The 20,238-nt window shown below is 41.0% G+C and overlaps 1 protein-coding gene across 3 annotated transcripts in view; it reads left to right on the top strand.

Annotated features, from left to right (window-relative positions):
- Positions 1-20,238, top strand: part of CADPS2 (calcium dependent secretion activator 2) — a 351,450-nt gene that overhangs the window by 246,691 nt on the left and 84,521 nt on the right. For all 3 annotated transcript variants that reach the window (XM_081878161.1, XM_081878160.1, XM_081878159.1), the window contains exons 16-17: positions 205-328; positions 17,045-17,148. In XM_081878161.1, coding sequence (XP_081734287.1) covers positions 205-328; positions 17,045-17,148 — 228 coding nt within the window. The remainder of the gene's footprint in view (positions 1-204; positions 329-17,044; positions 17,149-20,238) is intronic.

Raw genomic sequence — 20,238 nt, 5'->3', positions numbered from 1 at the left:
GCAGGTGGGCAAGTCTAAGTTATGGCCTAAACGGCTGCTTTTCACTCAAATCTGCAGAGATTAATAGCTAAGTCGATTAGCGACTTCCTTTTCTTTCAGTCTCTAATTGCCAGCAAATCTAAAACAACTATTAGTATATGTTGAAACCTTTTCTCTTGGGGGGTTATGGTAATGTGTCTAACTCGAGCACTGTCTTTGACGCAGGTTTTAATGAAAGATATTGCCACTCCCATACCAGCGGAAGAAGTGAAGAAAGTGGTTAGAAAATGTCTGGAGAAAGCAGCCTTGATCAATTACACTCGGCTTACAGATTATGCCAAAACAGAAGGTTAGTACAGCAATCAGCTAGCTACCAGAGTGGCTGCAAAAGCTATTGGCGCCTATTAACTGAATATATTTTGTGAGCAGCCTTTTCTCTTTCCTGAGCAAAACCTGTACCACAGCAAGGGGAAATATCTCATTAAAATCTCAGCTGGTGAACTACTGAGCTTTTTCCTATTCATGGCTTTAATATACCTCCTGGGACCGCGCTTGAATGAATGATCTTTGCTTTGTGCTGAAGTTCTCCTTTGTCCTTTATTTTAAGGGTAATTTTGTGTGTCACATAACTGGCCCAAATCAACCCATTCTAGAGGGTACTTTCTTGCCCAGTTTTAACATTTGAACTTAGTTGCATAAGGAAGAGACATTGGGCATTCCGGAGCCATTGAATATAGCCCCTTACCTAGCTCCAGTTCCCTGGTTGCCCCTTGTTTATTAATGAACCGTTAAGAATACACATAATGAAATCCATCTCGAGTCCTCAGCCAATGGGCTCACTTACGTGTGAAGCTAGAGAAAGCTTTCTTCCAATAGGAGAGAGTGGACTTTTTTGAAATTCCCCTTTTGTGTGAGTACTGTTTTAACCCCCAGGGGTGGGGCAGGGTGTCTCAGATGATAAATAATCATTTAAATATTGAATAGAAACCAGATACATTTATATAAAATAAAATAAAGGGGCTTGCAACATCAAGAATTGTTGGTGAATAGTAGTAGTAGTAGTAGTAGTAATATAATAATAATAATAATAATAATAATAATAATAATAATAATAATAATAATAATAATTTATTAATTATGAGCCCAGCCTTGGCTGGGTAGGGCGGGGTATAAATAAAAATTAATAATAATAATAATAATAATAATAATAATAATAATAATAATAATAATAATAAATTACTTACACCCCGCCCATCTGGCCAGGCCTCCCTGGCCACTCTGGGTGGCTCCCAACAGCATATTAAAACATGATAAAACATTAAACATTTAAGAAAACTTCCCTAACAGGACTGCCTTCAGATCATCTTTATATGCAACAAGGCTTGCAAAGGAACACAGGATGATACAGATATTCATCTATACATTTTTTTTCTGCCAGATTTCCACCATCTCTATGATTAAATGGGAAAATGTTAGGTTTCTGACTTGATAATCAACTTGATAATCAGTTGGGGCTTGAGCTCCCCAAAACCATTTCCAGAAATGTTGAAAATTGTAAACAAGTACTTTATTGTCTATTTCACATTGCTTTATATTTCCACATTACCTAAGATGCTGTGGTGTGGGTTTTTTTATTCCACCACCACCTATAATCTTTAAGAAGAAATTGGAAACATGATGGGGTTGTAATGGGTTATTTTGCAAAGCAAAGTATGGAACATATGAAGCTGTGTCACACCAAATCAGATTGTTGGTCATCTCCATCTCAGCCTACCCCATCTCAGTGCTCTTCAAATGTTATTGGACTCCAGCTCCCATCAGCCCCAGTCAGTATGGACAATGGTCAGGGATGGTGGATGCTGTAGTTTACAACAATTTTGTGTGTGTGTGTGTACCAGTATTGTTCCAATAACAGCCTCATTATAACAATACCATTTTTTTCTAATTAATGCCAATTATTCAAATGTCAAATTATACAATTTAATTAAACTGGGCCCCCTGCATGCTAGAGTTGATGAGTTCATTCTTCTATATTTTTTCTGCGTTCCAAATTTTTAATAATTTTCATTCCATTCAGATGTAATAATCCCCTATATAACAGCTGCAATCATGTGATTTCAACTTGTGTTGGTATAATAGGTAATTTATAAGATTCCACCTAAATATTAGGAAGAACTTCCTGACAGTAAGAGCTGTTTGACAGTGGAATTTGCTGCCAAGGAGTGTGGTGGAGTCTCTTTCTTTGGAGGTCTTTAAGCAGAGGCTTGACAACCATATGTCAGGAGTGCTCTGATGGTGTTTCCTGCTTGGCAGGGGGTTGGACTCGATGGCCCTTGTGGTCTCTTCCAACTCTATGATTCTATGATTCTATGATTTATAAATTTTCAAGTGAGGAAATTCAGCTGTAATCCTCATTCTTTCCTGGGTGTGACAATTTTCTCCATGATGTTTTCCCATCCATATATGAGTGTTGTATCCTTTACTCCTGCAACTGTTGATGGTTCCTGTCATGTCTTGGGAGAAGCTGTTATCTCCATTTCCAAAAGTCACTGCATCACTTCATCCTGTGATTCGCCTTCCAATAAACAAGGCACCTTTGCCATTTTTCCAGCCTAGGAAGAACGGTCTGAATCCAGACTACAGATAGTTAATCCAAAAACTTCTATTCTCACAGCTGGTAGAATCCTTTCCTTCCTGCTGCTGATTTATGCCCATTTATCCTTATCTCATACACATTCCTTTGTGGATAATGGAGGTTAGGGAAGATTTTGCTCTATATTTTCAAAGCACAGCATTTCTTCGCCCCTTCCCTCTCAGCTCCTTTCTCTCAAACATGCAGTTCCAATTTTGTTAAATTCCACATTATACAGTAGTACCTCAGTTTTTGAACGTAATCCTTTCTGGAAGACCATTCGACTTCCAAAACATTCAAAAACCAAGACGCAAAGGGCAGTCTGCAATTTCAATGGAGAAAATTGGGGGGGGGGGACGACTCAGTGGAAGCCATTTGACTTCCGAAAAGTGTTCAAAAACAGAAGCAATTACTTCCGGGTTTTCGGTGTTCGAAAACCAAAACGTTCTGCTTCCGAGACGTTAAAAAACCAAGGTACCACTTTATTCCAATTTCTTCCATCCTCACTTGTGCAGATATGGGTTGCCATATCATGAATGTAGAGAAAAACCGTAAGTAAGCAAACCTTGGGCTCCCTCCCCGTATTGTCTTTTTCACCTAATGAAATCCGCTCTCAATCCAAAACTTTCACATTCTTGTAGCTGGGTTGTATTTGTGGTTTCTTATCTCCTCGTCTCTGACACACACCTGTAGTTTACTCCAATTAAAGTCCAATTAGCAGGAAAACCTGTGCTTCCAGGAACGGGATTGGGGGGTCATGGCAACCAGAGTGCTCCATGCACCCAATGTCTTTGCCTGCCCTCACATTCCATGGGGAAGCGAGTGCCAGACCTCCAGGCAAACTGCAGATGGGAGCCTGATTCCTCTTCCAACTGAAGAGGAATGCAGATAATGAAATTCCTCCATCAATATCTGATTATCTCCATCTCTCTCCTCTCTCTCCTGCTATGTTGGGAGAGTCTCCATTCTTGGCAGAGGTAATTTGCAACGTCTTCATACTAAGCATAACAATAACAAGAGTTGTTTAAAATTCATAATTTGGTGGAAGCCATTGTATAGATTATTTTTCTAATCACATGCTCAGTATATTCTGCAACAGTTTATTTTTAGCATGACTGAAATTGTAGTCACAAATAATACCAAAAGCAGGGGAGAGGAATGGTGCCGGTTGTATTTAACAATTCGTTTTAACTTATTTTCCCGTCTCTTCACCATCACGGACAAACATGAGTTAGCCAATCTCTTGAGTGATTAACCAAAAAAATAAAGCCATCTCATCACTATAGCAACCAATATTATATCATGGGAATAACAACATGAAAGCACCTCAGTAACCAGTTTATCATAATTAATTAAGATATCATGTTGTGTTTAAATGAAGGAGGATATATGTGGATCTTTCTGAAAATGAGAAAGATACCTTTTCACCTTCAGCTAGCATCCTATGCATGCTTGCAGCAGGGGGCTCTTGCTGTTCAATTATCTAGAGTTTTTAACAAGCTTGTTTGGCATAATTGGTGTAAAAATAGAAAGTTTCTAAAAGAAGGCACCCAAGCTGGGCTGAGAGTCAAGCAAAGTAATCTTGGTGTGGAGCTCATTGTTTACAGGTGATATAAATATATCATTCCTTAGATCCTCTGAAACTTTACAGAAATGTGAAAAAGGAGTCACATTACAAAGTACAATGTATTTTTTATTTATTTTTTTGTCGTGGGGACTAGGTAAGAAAGCTCACAGACCAGGGCATGAGCTGCAGCCAAGTATATCTGAGTCAGTGCCTGAGTGGAAAACTGGTGGGGCAGAGGCAGGATCCTATATGTGCCCCCCTTGAGTTGTGGGGAAGAAAAGCATGAACAGAATTAGTTCTTGATGGAAACAGGAATTCCATATTGACACTCCCAGGAAAAAAAGGCCATATAACTGGCTCAGATTATTGCGTTTAAGTGATTTGAGTCAACAGTGTAAAGTACAAAAACCTAAACGGAAACAAAAGATAAGTGAGGCCCAACTCTCTCTCTCTCTTTAATTAAAGGTTTCTTTCATACAGTAAATAACAACAAAAATATCACATTATTTCATCCAGAAACATAGGAAGACTTGAGATTGGTAGTGTTAATAAATTCCCACATTCAGCTTCCTTAGGTGTTCCTGGGTCCTGGAATCATGAGTGAGGGAGAAAAATGTTTGTCTTTCCACTTCCCCCCCAACATTCATAATGTTGCTCCCTGTCCCACTGCCTAGTTTTTTTCCTAAACAGCTCCAAATACTGTATCCTTTCATATGGATATGCACATGGAACTTTCATATGCAGTGCATATGGAACTATGCATTGCAATTCCTTTTCAAAGTGAAGATGCCCATAGGGGCTAATTTTTCAGTTCCAAAATTTTACAAACAGAATCCAGTTTTTAAGAAGATTTCTGTACAGGCATTTCTTCGTTTCCTCAAACATTTATTAACTGTAAGCTTAACATGGGATCCCATGTTTTTCTCCTTCACTGGCCAAGAGTTAGCCAACAAGCTGATTTCCATGCTTTAGCCAGTGAAGCGCATGCTATTGTTAACATGTTCACAGCTAACACAACACGTTCCTTTTGAACCTGCCCCTTTATTGCTCCCAGTAACATTGCTGGGGAATTAATTTGCCTCACATACCATAATTGTATCCTTGATACCTTTTACAATAATAAGTCAGTGTTGTTTTTCCTCTCTTAGATCTCCAATACATATTGGATATATTTTGACACGTTTTTGCTATTCTCATAAGCATTAAGTACCAGTATTCTTCCAAAATATTTTCAATTTTCTTCTGTCACTGAAAGACTGAATTCTGTCACATGCTTTTATCCCCAAGTCATTCCTTTTAGTTGTATCCAGGAGTATTCTATAGATTTTCAATGTCAAACCTTTTGTTATGTCAGCTTTTTCATAAGATCAGTGGTCTCTTTATGTTCACAAAGTCTCTTTGAGAATTTTTTTTTTGTAGTAAGTGACAAATAAGTGAAATATTAATAATAATATACCCTGTAGTTATTTGGAAATAGTTTCTAATTAGTAGATAACGGGAAAGGATAGCTGTAGACAGTGATTTCTTTATCTGCATTGATGATGCAGTTTTCAGTCAGGGCAGGGGTGAAGTTTTGCAGCCCTGCAGAAATGTGTTCCCTGTCCATGGCTATCAGAAATACAACAATTCAACACAAGCAAAACTATGTGAATTTGCTTAGTATGTATAATTCATTCAAGTTGCACAATCCAGTTTTTCTTGGCATACAATTTCAGGATATGTTTTTAATTCAGAGTACCCACAGTCATCAAATACTACCATTTTCTTAGCAAAATAGATACCATACCTGACTGACGGCCTGCCAAAGTTTGCTTGACCCAGTATCAGTTCACTTGGCTGCTGGTGACAATGGAATGTTTAAAAACGTTGATCTTTTCTCTGATTCACATCTGCAGTACATTTAATCCAATCATTATTTTTGGTTGTGAAAAAACATCCAATTATTAATCGCAGGAAGTGGTTTTCTTGTTGGTAGCGGAGCATATTTCACAGAAGTTAACAAAAACACTGTTCAGGCTTTTCCATATGAAGAAATATAATGTCCGTTATAGGATAGAAAATAAAGTCACAGACATCATTTATTTTCTTGCTGATCCCATATAAAAATTATATCGTGAACTTGATTATCGGGATGAATTTGTTGTCTTTTTAACAGGATGTTAAAGGGGTTGCATATTTTTGTTTGCTAGAATAAACTGATTTCTTATACATTACAGCTTGACTTACATAATGGAGGTAAACTTATGCTACTATTTTCTGCTTCTCCCTCCTCCCTTTTTTCGTGCCCTTTCACTTAAGCTACAAAAGAAAAGGATCCAGGTGACTGCTGTGTTAATTGTGTGCATGTATGCATGCATGTATTAAGTGTTCATTACGGCTTTATTAATTGTACAATGTAACAACAACAAAATCAGTGCATGCTTATTCAGAAGTAAGACCTATGGGACTTACTGCCACCTAAGTATATATGGGGCCTCTGGCTAAGTCACCGGGAGTGTTGTATCAGAATGGAACAGGAGCCCTCTCTATGTGTTGTAGTCAAGGAGAACTTGTGACAAAGTGGTGGATCTCTGCCAAGTAGCCCCTCCACGTCCAGTTCAAATATCAGAAAGGTGGGAACCTTCATACAGACTTCCATGTGATCTACAGTTCCATATCACATGTAAGCCTTTTCATGCGAAGGCTTCCTCTTCCCCCTAGACATTTGCACTGGGCATGCAAGATCCAAGATCACATAGTCTCATAACTGTTAGCATTATGCTTGAAGAAGGCTAGTGTCTATCACAATTTAAGTTATCTCACCGGCAGACGCATTCTAGGGGGAGGTTATTACCACGGACAAAATATTTTAGAAGACTGTATAAATGTTTCAGCTTCACTTACAGAAGATTACATCGCACACATAACAAATTGACCACAGTATCAAATGATAATAATATAATATGCAGCATTTCATTTCCTAAATGAACAATTAAAATGGCACTGCAGTAGCTTTACGCCTATATGTTACCTCACCACAGACCGCCTCTCTTCATATAAAATATCCTGGAATCTGTGTTCACCATCTGTGGCCTTCTTTCGAGTGCCTCTTCCATGTGAGATCCAGAGGGTGGCTACATGAGAAAAGGCTTTTTCTGCAGTGGCCCCCTGCTTGTGGAATGCTCTCCCCAGAGAGGTTGCCTTGCATTTTCATTATATATCTTTTAGGCGCCAGGTGAAAATGTTCTTCTTCAACCAGGCCTTTGGCTGATTAATATCTTACAGCCTTTTAAATGTGTCTGTGGGAAGGGGAGGAGTATTGTTTTGGTTTAATTATTTACTTGTGATTTACTTTGTATTTTATTCTGTGAGCCACCCTGAGATCTTTTGATGAAGGGTGGTAAATAATAATAATAATAATAATAATAATAATAATAATAATAATAATATCAGTCTACACTGGGAAACTGTGCAGGGCCAAAATCTCCTCGTTTTCCCAGCAGTTCTATGGAAGCTGAAACAACCACCAATTTGATCACCAGCAGTGTTCTTTCTGCAAAGAAATATCTAGGGGTAGCAAAGGTATAGTGGTACCTTGGTTGTCCAATGCCTTAGTTGCTGAACAAATCGGCTCCCAAACGTCGCAAACCCAGAAATGAGTGCTCCAGTTTGCGAACGTTCTTTGGAAGCCAAACATCCGACGTGGCTTCCTTGGCTTCCGATTGGCTGCAGAAAGCTTCTGCAGCCAATCAGAAGCCGTGCCTTGGTTTTTGAACCCCTCCGGGAGTCGAACAGACTCTCATTACAGATTAAATTCAAGAACCAAGGCACCGCTGTATTCCAGTATTGGGCTGGTCATTTGGGATCTTTTCTTTTGGGGAAAGCTTTCCCCCCCAAAAAAAAGCCATTCCAGAACCGGTTTCAGTATTGTGACGCCCCATTCTCATCAAGTGTATGTTGAAGCATTTTTTTAAAAAAATTATTTGTAGAGATCGACAAATGGAGCAAGGAGGAGAGCAGGAATGCACTATCTCCAGATGTCAGGAGTGCGTGCAGGAGCCAGACCCTGTGACCGGTAGGGCTTTGCAGGACTGGGGCTTTCCTAAGTTTGTTCTGAAGAGGCAAGGCACGGCCGCACAGGTGAGGCTGATTGGTAACTCACAGCACCTGGTGGCAAGAGCCGGGAAGGGATATAAGGTCAGCATTTCCCTTTGGCTCTTTGCCACAGCAACACGCTTCCTGCCTTGCTGCGTTTGGCTTCTTGACTCCTTGCTTCCTGATCCTCGGACCCTTGACTCCTTGACTCATGGTTTTCTGACCCTTGGCTTCTTGACTCCTGGCTTCCAGACTCTCATTCCTGCTCCCACCCCGCCATCTTGCCCCCGGTCCCGACATCCTCCGCCAGGACTTCAACCGCCTGTAAACTGGACCGTGACGCCAGAGAATTTCAGAGGTGGAGGAATCACCAAGAGACAAGGGTCTTGATAAGGGGAGGAAGTAGCCTTGCAAGCTTCCACCTCTTTCTTTCTCTTTGGTCTGCAGGCTGAAGTTTCCTCATCCCTGATCTCTTGCCTCCACTGACTGTACTGGCAGCATCTCTCTAGGGTACCCGACAGTCTTTCCCAGCTCTGCCTGCAGATGTCTGGGATTAAGCCAGAGACTTTTTGAATGCAAAGCATGTGCCTCTGCCACTGAGCCACTTGGTTAATATTACGAATAGATTAAAATTTCTCTTGCCTGTCAAGGTCCCCCAAGCCACTCCTAAATAAATCACAATTCACACATAATTTTTGTTTAAGGTTTTTGGCATAATTTTGGCCACAACTTTATTAAATTGCACAAATGTGAGTGGTTGCTTAGGCATTGGTTCCAACTATCTGCCCCCTGCCCCAAGACAGAACTGACTTCCGGATTCCAGTGAAAGCCAGGAAGGGAAAACGATATTGGGGAGAGCATGGAGCTGGGCACCAGACCCTTCCGCATGCTCCCAGGGGCTTGCACAGCTCAAGCCCCACTCAGGAGTACGGACGAAAGAATGGAAAGCCCCTGGATTCCTTTAATGGAATTCTCTTTCTGCAGCAGCATTGGAGGGGCAGGCACCGCCAATCCTTACCCCTCCACCAACTAATTTTTTAACCAATGCCTTACCGCAACCTTACAAGTTGTGACGATTTGCTGCGCAGTAGGCAAAAAACAAAACTACGCAGTAGGTAAAAACCAAATGGCACCAGCCAGTCAGCAAAATGGACAAAATTCCTACCATTCCGACCCCATGACAGGCATAGCAAGGTCAACACAATAGCCCTAGATTAGGGAGGGTGGGCTGGTGATCCGATGCATGCAGCAAAAGAGCCCAGTCATTGCTGCGTGACTTGATTTTATAACCTTTGGTCCGTCCCCCTAAATGGCAACACCAAAATTTGCCCAGTAACCCAACCGCCCAATCAATGTGGATGGTCATCCATACTAACCCGCCCAGCAAAAGAGGGGTGGCCTGTCAGACCCCACCACAACACGTGCTCTCTGTGAAGGAGAACACGCTTTCTCAGAACTGTTATAGCTTTGGAAGCTTCTAAACCCATATGGTAATTTCAGTACTTTATCCTTTGGAGAATTCTTGAAATCTGGGCAAGGAATGCCTGGTGATTCTTTGTATAAGGAGTCCACACATTGTGGGCCCAACTATTTACAGACTAACTTTTCAGGACGTCTGCTAAGTTCAGAAATGCCGCCCCCCATTTTTCCATGGGTAGACAGTTTGTTTCTACAAGAGAACACCTAAGCATCTGATCTCCCTTGTCTTCAGCTTGAAATGGTGCAGAACGTGGGCTGTTTCAGACTATGTACCTCGGGTCTTAGTGGAAGCCTGTAGAAGGAAGTAGTTTAAAATTGAGTTGGGATATGGACAACCCTACTTAAGCATGACACTCATTGGTGAACTTGAGGAAGTGCACTGCCTTTTCGCCTCACTGCCTCTTCAGATTTGTCATGAAAATTCAGAATTTTGAGGAAAATGTATTCCTTTATGCAACAGCAGCAGCCAGAATATTGATCACAAAGAATTGGAAGGGGAAGAAAATACCATCATTATTAGAATGGCAAAGCAAGCTCTGTGAGTTTGTGGAAATGGCAAAATTGAAGGCAATCATTAGAGGCCATTCAAATCAGAGAATAATTAAAGAGTGGGATAGAGTGAAGGAATACATGAAAAAATATGGTTCTGGAACTGGAATATTAATAGATAATGTGTAAAACGTGCAGGGGTAAGCAAGGAAATAATAAAAGAATCAGTTGAATAATTATTAAACTACAACAACACAACAAGATGGAAGAAGTAAAAAAAATACTGAGATCACAAATGGGTGAAGGGGAGTGGGGGGTATAGGGGAATTTATAAAAAATTCTAATATAATATTTCTAATTGTGTTGAATTTATATACAGTGGTACCTCGGGTTAAGTACTTAATTCGTTCTGGAGGTCCGTTCTTAACTGTTCTTAACCTGAAGCACCACTTTAGCTAATGAGGCCTCCTGCTGCCGCCGCGCAGCCACCAGGCGATTTCTGTTCTCATCCTGAGGTTCTCATCATCCTGTTCTCATCCTCAGTTCTTAACCTGAAGCACTATTTCTGGGTTAATGGAGTCTGTAACCTGAAGCGTATGTAACCTGAAGCGTATGTAACCCGAGGTACCACTGTATAGCAAAGGGAAGTCTATAGCAATTAGGTTGATTTTAATCTAGTCAACTATGTAATAGGCTTATGTTACAAAACAAATATGGATTTTGAAATTGATGTTTGTAATTCTTTTTTGGTTTTGGAATAAAGGGAAAAATGGAGAAAAAGGAGAAAAAGAAAATTCAGAATTTTGAAGCACTGGAGAATTATAAAGTAAAATGTATAATTTTCCAAAAATATGCATCAAGGTCCACCGCCCAACTCACCCTGATCTGAGGTTGACTTCTTTGAAGCTCATTTTCCTTCTGCAGACAGTAGCCTAACAGCATTTATAACCAGTCTCAATTGATGGATTTCTCAGCAGACTATGTGTTCCGTCTAGTGTCAGCTCACAGACAGTATTATTTTATTTACTTATTCCAGTGCTTATCTTTCCTCAACACTACATAATGAGATTAAGGGACGAGCAGGGCAAATGGCAGTAAGTTTAATTTCCACCCTCCAAACAATTTCTATCCACTAAAGCGAGATGCCATCAATGGAAAATAATGCCACTGTTGGACCTTTGGGTAACATATAGGTGTAAAGATACTGCACTGACATTTTAATTGTTCATTTAGAAAATAAAACACAGCGCATTGTATTATTATCATTAAGTGGTCTATTTTGATATTGTGATCAATTTGTTATGTGCGATACGTAATCTTCCATACGTGAAGCTGAAACATTTAGACAATCTTCAGAAATATTTTTCCACAGTAGGAACAGTCACAGTAGGAACTTCACCCCAGAATGTGGGCTACTACATTTTATGTTGCCACTTTTGTGATGTTGCTTCAGCGTGTTTTCTTAGTAGCGGCTAGAATTTCAGGGAAGGGATTGATTAGAATTTCAGTCCTCTGAACTTTGAAGGGGACCTTTCCTTGTCCATGAGGCTAGAGCAGAACTGGAGCAGCAATGTTCTCTGAAGTTTACACACCTATGAGTGAGCAGTGTGTGTGTGTGTGTGTGTGTGTGTGAGAGAGAGAGAGAGAGAGAGAGAGAGAGAGAGATACCCACACACGTGTGCGCGCAAATGTGCACATCTAGCATACTGATTGGTGTCTTGCCTCTGTGATACGTACATGCCATGCCAGGCACAATGGATTTCCTCCCTTTTTGTGCGCATGGACTCTTGGTGCTACTGCCGAATCGGCACAGAGAAGGGTTGCCTTGGTGATGTCTCCGAGGTTAAGGTCACTTTCCATTTTCAAAGACGGCTAAGGTGGTGATGTGATAGCTTTGAGTGATATTTGTAGGAGTGGTGAAAAGGGAGCTGCTGACAGGGTTGTGCTCCCATTTCTCCTCCTCCCTGGGAGAGGCACGGTTTCTCTAACAAGGTTTTTTTTCTGTTCTTTTCAAAGCATTTTGATCCCGGTGCAAATTAAATTACAAGCTTAAACACTCTTTGCATTTAATCGCAGAGTAAGAGCTAGATCTGCATTTCTTCTACCTGCATGGCACCCTTGTAGTTTCCACCTAGTTCCTGGGGAGTAGAGGGCAGCTCCAGGGGAAGAAAAACTATTCTGTGGGTGCCTGATAATGAGTTGTATGAATAGAGAATCTTAGCATCTCTGTGGATGTGATCAAAACTTGGGTGGTACAATATGGTTGGCAAAGCAGAAGCTGATGACTGTTACAGAATTCCTTGCAAATTCTGCAAAATCCCAACCATATTAGGCTTTAAAATGTGTTTATAGCTCCCCTGATTGCTAGAGCAACCATAAAACATGGGAGCAAGTTTTACCTTGAAGTTTGTTTATATAATTGCAATGGGACTGTCTGTGGCAGTGATGTCAGTGCCCGGGACTGACTCAGTTACGTGTCACCAGCTCTCGTGGGTCCATACTAAGTACCTCCAAATTCTCCCTGTTTTTCATTCCTCTAGCCTTATATCTGTCCAGAGCTGGTTTATAAAACACTCCTGTGATAATAATAAAGGCTTTCGTCATTTGCCCCTTTTTGGCATTGTAAGCATTCCAGTAAATACTTTGAATCAACTCAGAAGTTTGACACTCTCCTTTCTTCCTTGAGCCCCTTTTCCAAAAAAAATCCAGATAAATATTGTAGATGAATTAGTCCCCGATCCTTAACACATGTGCACATAGTTGGAAAACAAAATGAAAATTCTACCCAAATCTCCTCATTTTGAGACCAGACGAATGCAGGCAAATGAGTACATTTAATTTGTGCATATCTGGGTTTACTGACTAAGCGATCTGGCTTTTTAATGCAGAATTCAAATGCATAAATACAAAAGTAAACACGACATTATAATTTGGTTAGCTTTCGCCCCTCGCTGCCCCAGAGTTAATTTTTGCACGTTTTCCATACACATTCTCTTTTTCATCCTTCATCCTTGGTTTGTTTGCTCATGTTAACAATAATGAATGTTTATAGTTGCATATCTACCATATCTACTCTGGAAAAAAAGTGATAAGATTGTGCCGTTCAATAGGACTGGGATAGATCTGGGATCATGACATTACCAGATTTTAGCTTCTGTTTGCTGATGAAATTAGCCAGATTTCTAACTGTGAACGAGTGCAGCGGTGCAAATTTGCTGGGGGAGGGGGATGGAGAAAAGAAAAGAAAGAAAAAGGCTGACAAAGTGAAGGACGAAGGGCAGGCTATGGCCAGGAAAAAGGACAATGAGAGACTTCTGTCCAGACAAATGGCTCAAAAGCTTGCACCTCTTTAATGAGGTCTTTTACAGACAAGTTTTCTATAAAGAATGGCTGCATGTAAATGCCCTCCAAGCTCACAAGGACTTGTCTGAAGGAAAACAAGAGCACTAGAGGCACTATTGAACTGAAGGCAGAGTAGAGCCATTTGTGTATGTGGTGAGAGGCCTTCTGCGGTAATTTAAAGCTCTTAGTGCATGTTCATTTCACTGAAAGAACAAAGGGCAGAATCGGTGAGTTGGCCGGTGGCATATATCTTTGTATTGGATGCCGGTTTTCGTTCAACAGCACAATAATCAAATACACGAGCAAAAGGCTTGTCTGTGCTAATGTGCAAATCCTGCAACCTTGCTGTGTTCATACAAGCAAGAATTTGCTGAGTCTGTGATGCTTCATCACTACCAATTCAACAATATGAACTCTTCCATTTCATCGCGTTGACCTCTGATTCACACACCCAGACCGCCCCCCACCTCTCTCTGGAGGGCCAGAGCTCCTTCATATCTGGTTTAGAGTGTTATCCAAAGGCCCCCAACTCGCAGACTTAACATACAGAATAAGAGAACAAGAAAAACATACGTTTAAAGAAGATTAGAAAACATTTATTGAATATATGGGAAATAATTGTGTACAGCTGAAAACGCTGGCAGCATTAAGATCAATTCAACAGTGTAAATAAGTTTTGATGGATGTAATAATGGAATGCTGAATGGTATGGTTTTTGTAAAATATGCAGGGGTTTATGAAATGAAAAATGAGCCATGGAAAGAGAAGAAGGGAAGTCATTTATATCTTAAGGATGTAAAATGAGTGTCTTAAACTGTAAAACGAAAAATGGAATAAAAATGATATGCAGTAGTCCCTCGGTTTTCAAGTGTGTCAGAAGCCGAACATTTTGGTTTTCGAACAACAAAAACCCGAAAGTAATTGCTTCAGTTTTTGAATGCGCCTCAGAAGTCTAATGGCTTCTGCTGGGTGTTTTTCAATTTTTCTAATATGAACTTGCAGCCAGCCCTTTGTGCCTTGGTTTTCAAACGTTTCAGAAGTCGAACTGTCTTTCGGAACAGATTACGTTCGAGAACCGAGGTACCACTGTATGCAATAGAGTGTCATCCAAAGTCTGCGAACAGTGCAGTTATAGCGTGATATGCAAATGGAACTCATAACCCACCTACTTTCAGCAGCCAGAAGCACCATAACCAGACACTGGAGAGACCTGTCAGGAGTAAGCATGGACCAATGGTACCAAATAGTATGGGAAACAGCCTTAGTAGAAAAATTAACCAATAAACTGAAACTAACATGGGGACAAACAGAAGAAGACGCCTTCACCCCTTTATCACATACACAGCCCAACAAGACAATGACAAAAATCCACCAACAGCATACGAATCAATATGGCTAACCTGATTCAAAAACACCCACCCACCCCACTCACACACAAAAACTGAAGAAGTGTGCATGCACACAAAAGCTCATACCAAGAACTAACTTAGTTGGTCTTTAAGGTGCTACTGGAAGGAATTTTTTTATTTTGTTTTGACACAAAAACAAAGATCATCACAGCCAATCACAAACAAACAACCACACCCTAGGCCAACCCCAACCTCTCTCACTACCAAAGGGACACAAGTGAATAGCAGAGAACCTGCACAAGCAACACTGACACAAAACCCCACATATATAAAGTATAATAGAAACATCACCACCTGACACCACCCCCACTCACCTTTTCCCCCCTCCACCTCTTTCCCCCTTTTCATCCTAATGTCTCAACAAATGAAACTGATCTGTAGAAACTGTTACAGTGGTACCTCAGATTAAGTACTTAATTCGTTCCAGAGGTCCGTTCTTAAGCTGAAACTGTTCTTAACCTGAAGCACCACTTTAGCTAATGGGGCCTCCCGCTGCTGCTGCACCGCCGGAGAACGATTTCTGTTCTCATCCTGAAGCAAAGTTCTTAACCCGAGGTCCTATTTCTGGGTTAGCGGAGTCTGTAACCTGAAGCGTATGTAACCTGAAGCGTATGTAACCCGAGGTACTTGGAAAGAGAGAAAGAGTAAGAGACATTGCACATACTTTTGTAAACCAAGAAAATATTTATTAAAAAATACATTATACATAATAAATAAATAAATTCTTCCTGTAGAGCACAATTTTTCACCTACTCTGAACCCCAATGTAGGCAGCTCAATTTGAACATAACATTAGGCGTCCCTTCTACATCTCCAGTGTCGTTGTGAGGAGGTAATTTGTGGCTTCCATCTTAGATTAGGTGCAGTTTAGCAATGTCATCTGAGCACTAAACTGAGGTTAATCATAACTGTGGCTAGTGAAAACTTACCCGTCTCACAAACTGTGGTTTGAAGGTGGTTTGTTTCTATCGGCGGTAGGTAGTATTTGCCACGGTTTGTCCAGGTTTGAGCGACATGGCCGGCTGTGGTTGATCAAAAACAGATACAGATGCTTCCAAACTCCTTCGGATGACCACATCGGAGGGAGAAGCAAGGAACGCGCAAGCCTAAAGGAAAGCTAGTTTCATTCCCAAACCATTGTGTGATAGAGGAGAAAAACAAGCAACTAGCCTCTACTTTTGTTCTATAGCTCACAATGGAGAGGATTCAGACTTGGGTTTGGAAAAAGTTGAGCATCTGATGTCCCATCTGATGAAGTATTACCGTATTTTTCGCCCCATAGGACGCACCGGCCCATAGGACGCACCAAGTTTTTTTGGGGGGAAATAAAGGGAAAAAAATTTATTTTCCCCCCCAGGCACTTGTGGGGCCGGCAGCGGGGAGAAGCGCTCTTCTCCCCGCCGCCCGCCAGCAGACCAGGTCCGGGGACAGCGGGAAGACGTGCTGCGCCTCCCAGCTGTCCCCGGAGCTTGTGTTTTTTTTGGGGGGGGGGGAATGAATTAAAAAAAATTATTTCCCCCCCCCCAGCCGCGGCTGCCCCAAGCCTTGCGCACACCTGCCCGAAGCACGGGGCACCCTCCGGAGAGCTCCCCGTGCTTCGGGCGGCAGGCTGCTGCCCCAAGCCTCGCGCGCTCGGCAGTACCTCCCGCCGGGCTTGCAAGGCTTTTGGATAGCTTCCTGAAGCCTGGAGAGCGAGAGGGGTCGGTGCGCGCCGATGCCTCTCGCTCTCCAGGCTTCAGCGAAAGCCTGCATTCGCCCCATAGGACGCACACACATTTCCCCTTCATTTTTGGAGGGGAAAAAGTGCGTCCTATGGGGCGAAAAATACGGTAAATTAGAAAGGGCTCACAGAGTGGTTTTTTTGGGGGGTGGGTTAAATATTTTTTGCATGCATGCAATCTGGGCATAACAACATTGCCATTATCTATATTGAAAGCATGGCTGATGTGCTTGAAAGTGTCAGCCTTTTAAGTCATCAAATTCTGTGTTGTCTCACTTCTCTGGAACGTTTCCTGTTCCCACATTTTCCTAGCTGTGATCATCCTATCATTTGTGTGTTCCTTTTCACTGCAGAGACACTGAACCAAGCGTCTCCTTCTGTAAAGCTGGAAGAGGTTATTCATTTAGCAGAGCTCTGCATTGAAGTCCTACAGCAGAATGAAGAGCACCATTCAGAGGTGAGGATAACGGCATTAGCTGTACTATAATGCTCAATAGCCACCGTCTATGGCCTCGGTGTGAAGCAATTCTGTCAAAAAACATTACAGCGAAAGCCTGTGACATATGTTAAAGGCAATTCACATTTGCAGAGCTGTAATAGTTTTGAAGGTTATGAAAAGTGAAGTGAAATAAAACCCGACTTGGGTTTTCTCTTGAATAAGCTTCAGGTTTCAACATTAAAAATAAATAAATATAAACAGCAGATAAAGCAGAAGCGAAAGAGAGAGATGCTTCTAGTTGTCAGTCCCGAAATCTCACAGAATTCATAGTGCGAATGATCCAATTTCCCATCTCTTGACTAAAATAAATAGCAGAAGAGAAAGAGGGGAGGCCCTTATGAATGACACTAGATTTAAAAGTTAGAAGGCTGAAGCACGTTTAGTATTGCTGTAAGCTAACCAACAACAGGCAGTCCCATTTAATCTGTCTTTTACTTTAAAAAAAGTGGGTTCAGTCCATGAGGAAGCTCTATTAAATGAATGAACATGCATTCTGCTCACAGGCAAGTCCTATTTGTTTTGGGGAAGCAAATGTTGGAGACATCCCTAAATAACTTCCACTGAAGCCACGCGGTACCAGTGATATTTCAAGAATTAAGAGTTCCCTATTTTACAAAATGAACAAATATATTTCATACACTTGCATTAATATTGTTGTTATTAAGCGTGTTAAAAGTTTGATCAACTAGCTTACAAAGATGCTTGGAAGTTCATATTTTTTGAAATAAAAACCTTTTGTAATTTTTTTCCTGGGAAATCATACAAAGTGGTAAACTAAGATATGGTGTCTATAAATATGATCATTCAAAACATCTGCTTTTATCTCACACTGTCGATTCTAGATTTTAGCTTACATCTGTCATGTGTGAACTTGTTATGGATATTTTATTTTATACTGAAGAAACAGCTGCTTCAATAATTTGAAAAGGACTCCCAAGAGGCATTATTCTTCACTAGTATTACCACTGCGTTACTCTGTAAATAATTAGTTAATAAAATGTATATGTGGGTTTTGCCTTCTGAAAATATGCATTAAAGTGAAACTTTTTTAAAAGAGTCATAGGAAATGTCAGAACTTACATCCTTATTTTTTTGTTCTTAAATTGCAATTTTAGTACATAGTTCTGGAAATAATTTTACATACAGACATACATTTTATAATTCTGATGAATATTGTCTTTTTGAAAAATATTCATTATATCTCTCTCCAAATATTAATAACTGAAAATAAGTTGATACTATTAAAGACGGTACAGATCTCGTACCATTGTAGAAAAAGAGAACCTGTAATCTGCTGGCTTCAAACCCATGTTTAACCATTTTAACTTTTTTTCCCCCACAACACTACCAAAATTTTGGATTCCCTCAGGGAAAAGAGGTATGTAGCTCATCCCAACCAAGGCAGGACATTTTTTTTCATGGATCCATGCATGGAATTGTTAACCACTTTTGAACATGTCGCATCAACTCTGTTCATTGATGGTTCCTTTCCCCATATTTATCTTCCTTCTAAAATCCATCATATTGGTATCTTCTCTTTCCTCAGTGCGGTTCTGCCTTTAAGTTTCACCTCTCTCGTGGAGCCATCAAACAGCCTTGAGAAGAACTGGAGAACCTTTGACCCTCCAGATGTTGCTGGACTGTAACTCCCATAATCTTTGATCATTGGCCGGTTGGCTTGACCTGATGGACATTGGAGTCCAGCAACATCTAGAAGACGAAATCTTCCCCAGACCTGTCTTTTAAAAGACACATCTATAAATTCAAACTAATTAATCCATCACTGGGTTGTGAACACAAAGATGATAAAATGTGCATGGTAAGTTTGGAGCTTTTCAGGGCCTTGACTCAAGTAGGTTGGTAACCCGTAGCCTGTATCCTATAAGGTAAAGGGACCCCTGATTGTTAGGTCCAGTCGTGGATGACTCCGAGGTTGTGGCACTCATCTTGTTTTATTGGCCGAGGGAGGCGGCATACAGGTGGCCAGCATGACTAAGCCGCTTCTGGCGAAACCAGAGCAGCGCACGGAAACGCCGTTTACTTTCCTGCCGGAGCGATGCCTATTTATCTACTTGCACGTTGACGTGCTCTCAAACTGCTAGGTTGGCAGGAGCAGGGACCGAGCAACGGGAGCTCACCCTGTGGCGGGGATTCGAACTGCCGACCTTCTGATCAGCAAGCCCTAGGCTCTGTGGTTTAGACCACAGCGCCACCCACGTCCCATATGTATATGTATCCCATATAGAGCACTAAAACCTACCTAGAGCCAGGAGATCCATGAAGGCTGCAATTGTCCACCAAGCAGGATAAGGGAATCTGAAAAGAAGCTCATCTGGCAGGAGGCAACCCATGTCACTGAAGGTCCCCCAGGGAGAAGCTGCAGAGAAGGGATAGATGCCGTGTGTCACTTCAGTCTTGAGCAGAGAGTCAGCAAATTGGAGCCACTGCTGAGTATTGTTCTGTTGACTGTGTAGCAAGTGCTGCCATATAGTATAATACACATTTTAAACAATAGTCTGGGAAAAAAGAAATCAGCCTTTAATCTCATACAATGACATTTCTCTCTCTCTTCCTCTCAGAGTGCATGTGATAAATCACTAATTGCATTCATTTTGGTGTCTTGTTATATGGAACAACATTGTGTCTATGATATTTGTCTGTCTAGTTTAACCACTGTATTCATAGGCATCAGTGGGTCAAGAGAATTTTTCCAATACAATTGAATTCTCTCCCCCTCCCCCCCCAACACTATATTGTTTCTCTGCAAGGATATATAGAGATGGGAAAGAAATTGACTGGTTTCCTGGGCTGCATTGTGTGTTGTTTTTAGTACATGCTCAAAATAAGATATTTAGTAATGAAAGCAAAGCAAGATTGGGGAGAAGATTATATAAAGGGAAATCTTTTAATGCCTTTTTCTCCCAATCTCAGCTTTCGAGCTAATTAATTAGTTATTTATATAGTTTGATGTTCTTCCTCTTAATTGATTTCATTTTTGCAGTATTTTTATCTGAGATTTCTAGTTAGAGGAAGGAAGAATCTGACCTC

The sequence above is a fragment of the Podarcis erhardii genome (assembly GCF_964252035.2).
Source record: "Podarcis erhardii genome assembly, chromosome: 10".
Taxonomy (NCBI): Eukaryota; Metazoa; Chordata; class Lepidosauria; order Squamata; family Lacertidae; genus Podarcis; species Podarcis erhardii.
Note: the sequence above shows the minus strand (reverse complement) of the source record. Positions and strands in the feature narration are given on the sequence as shown.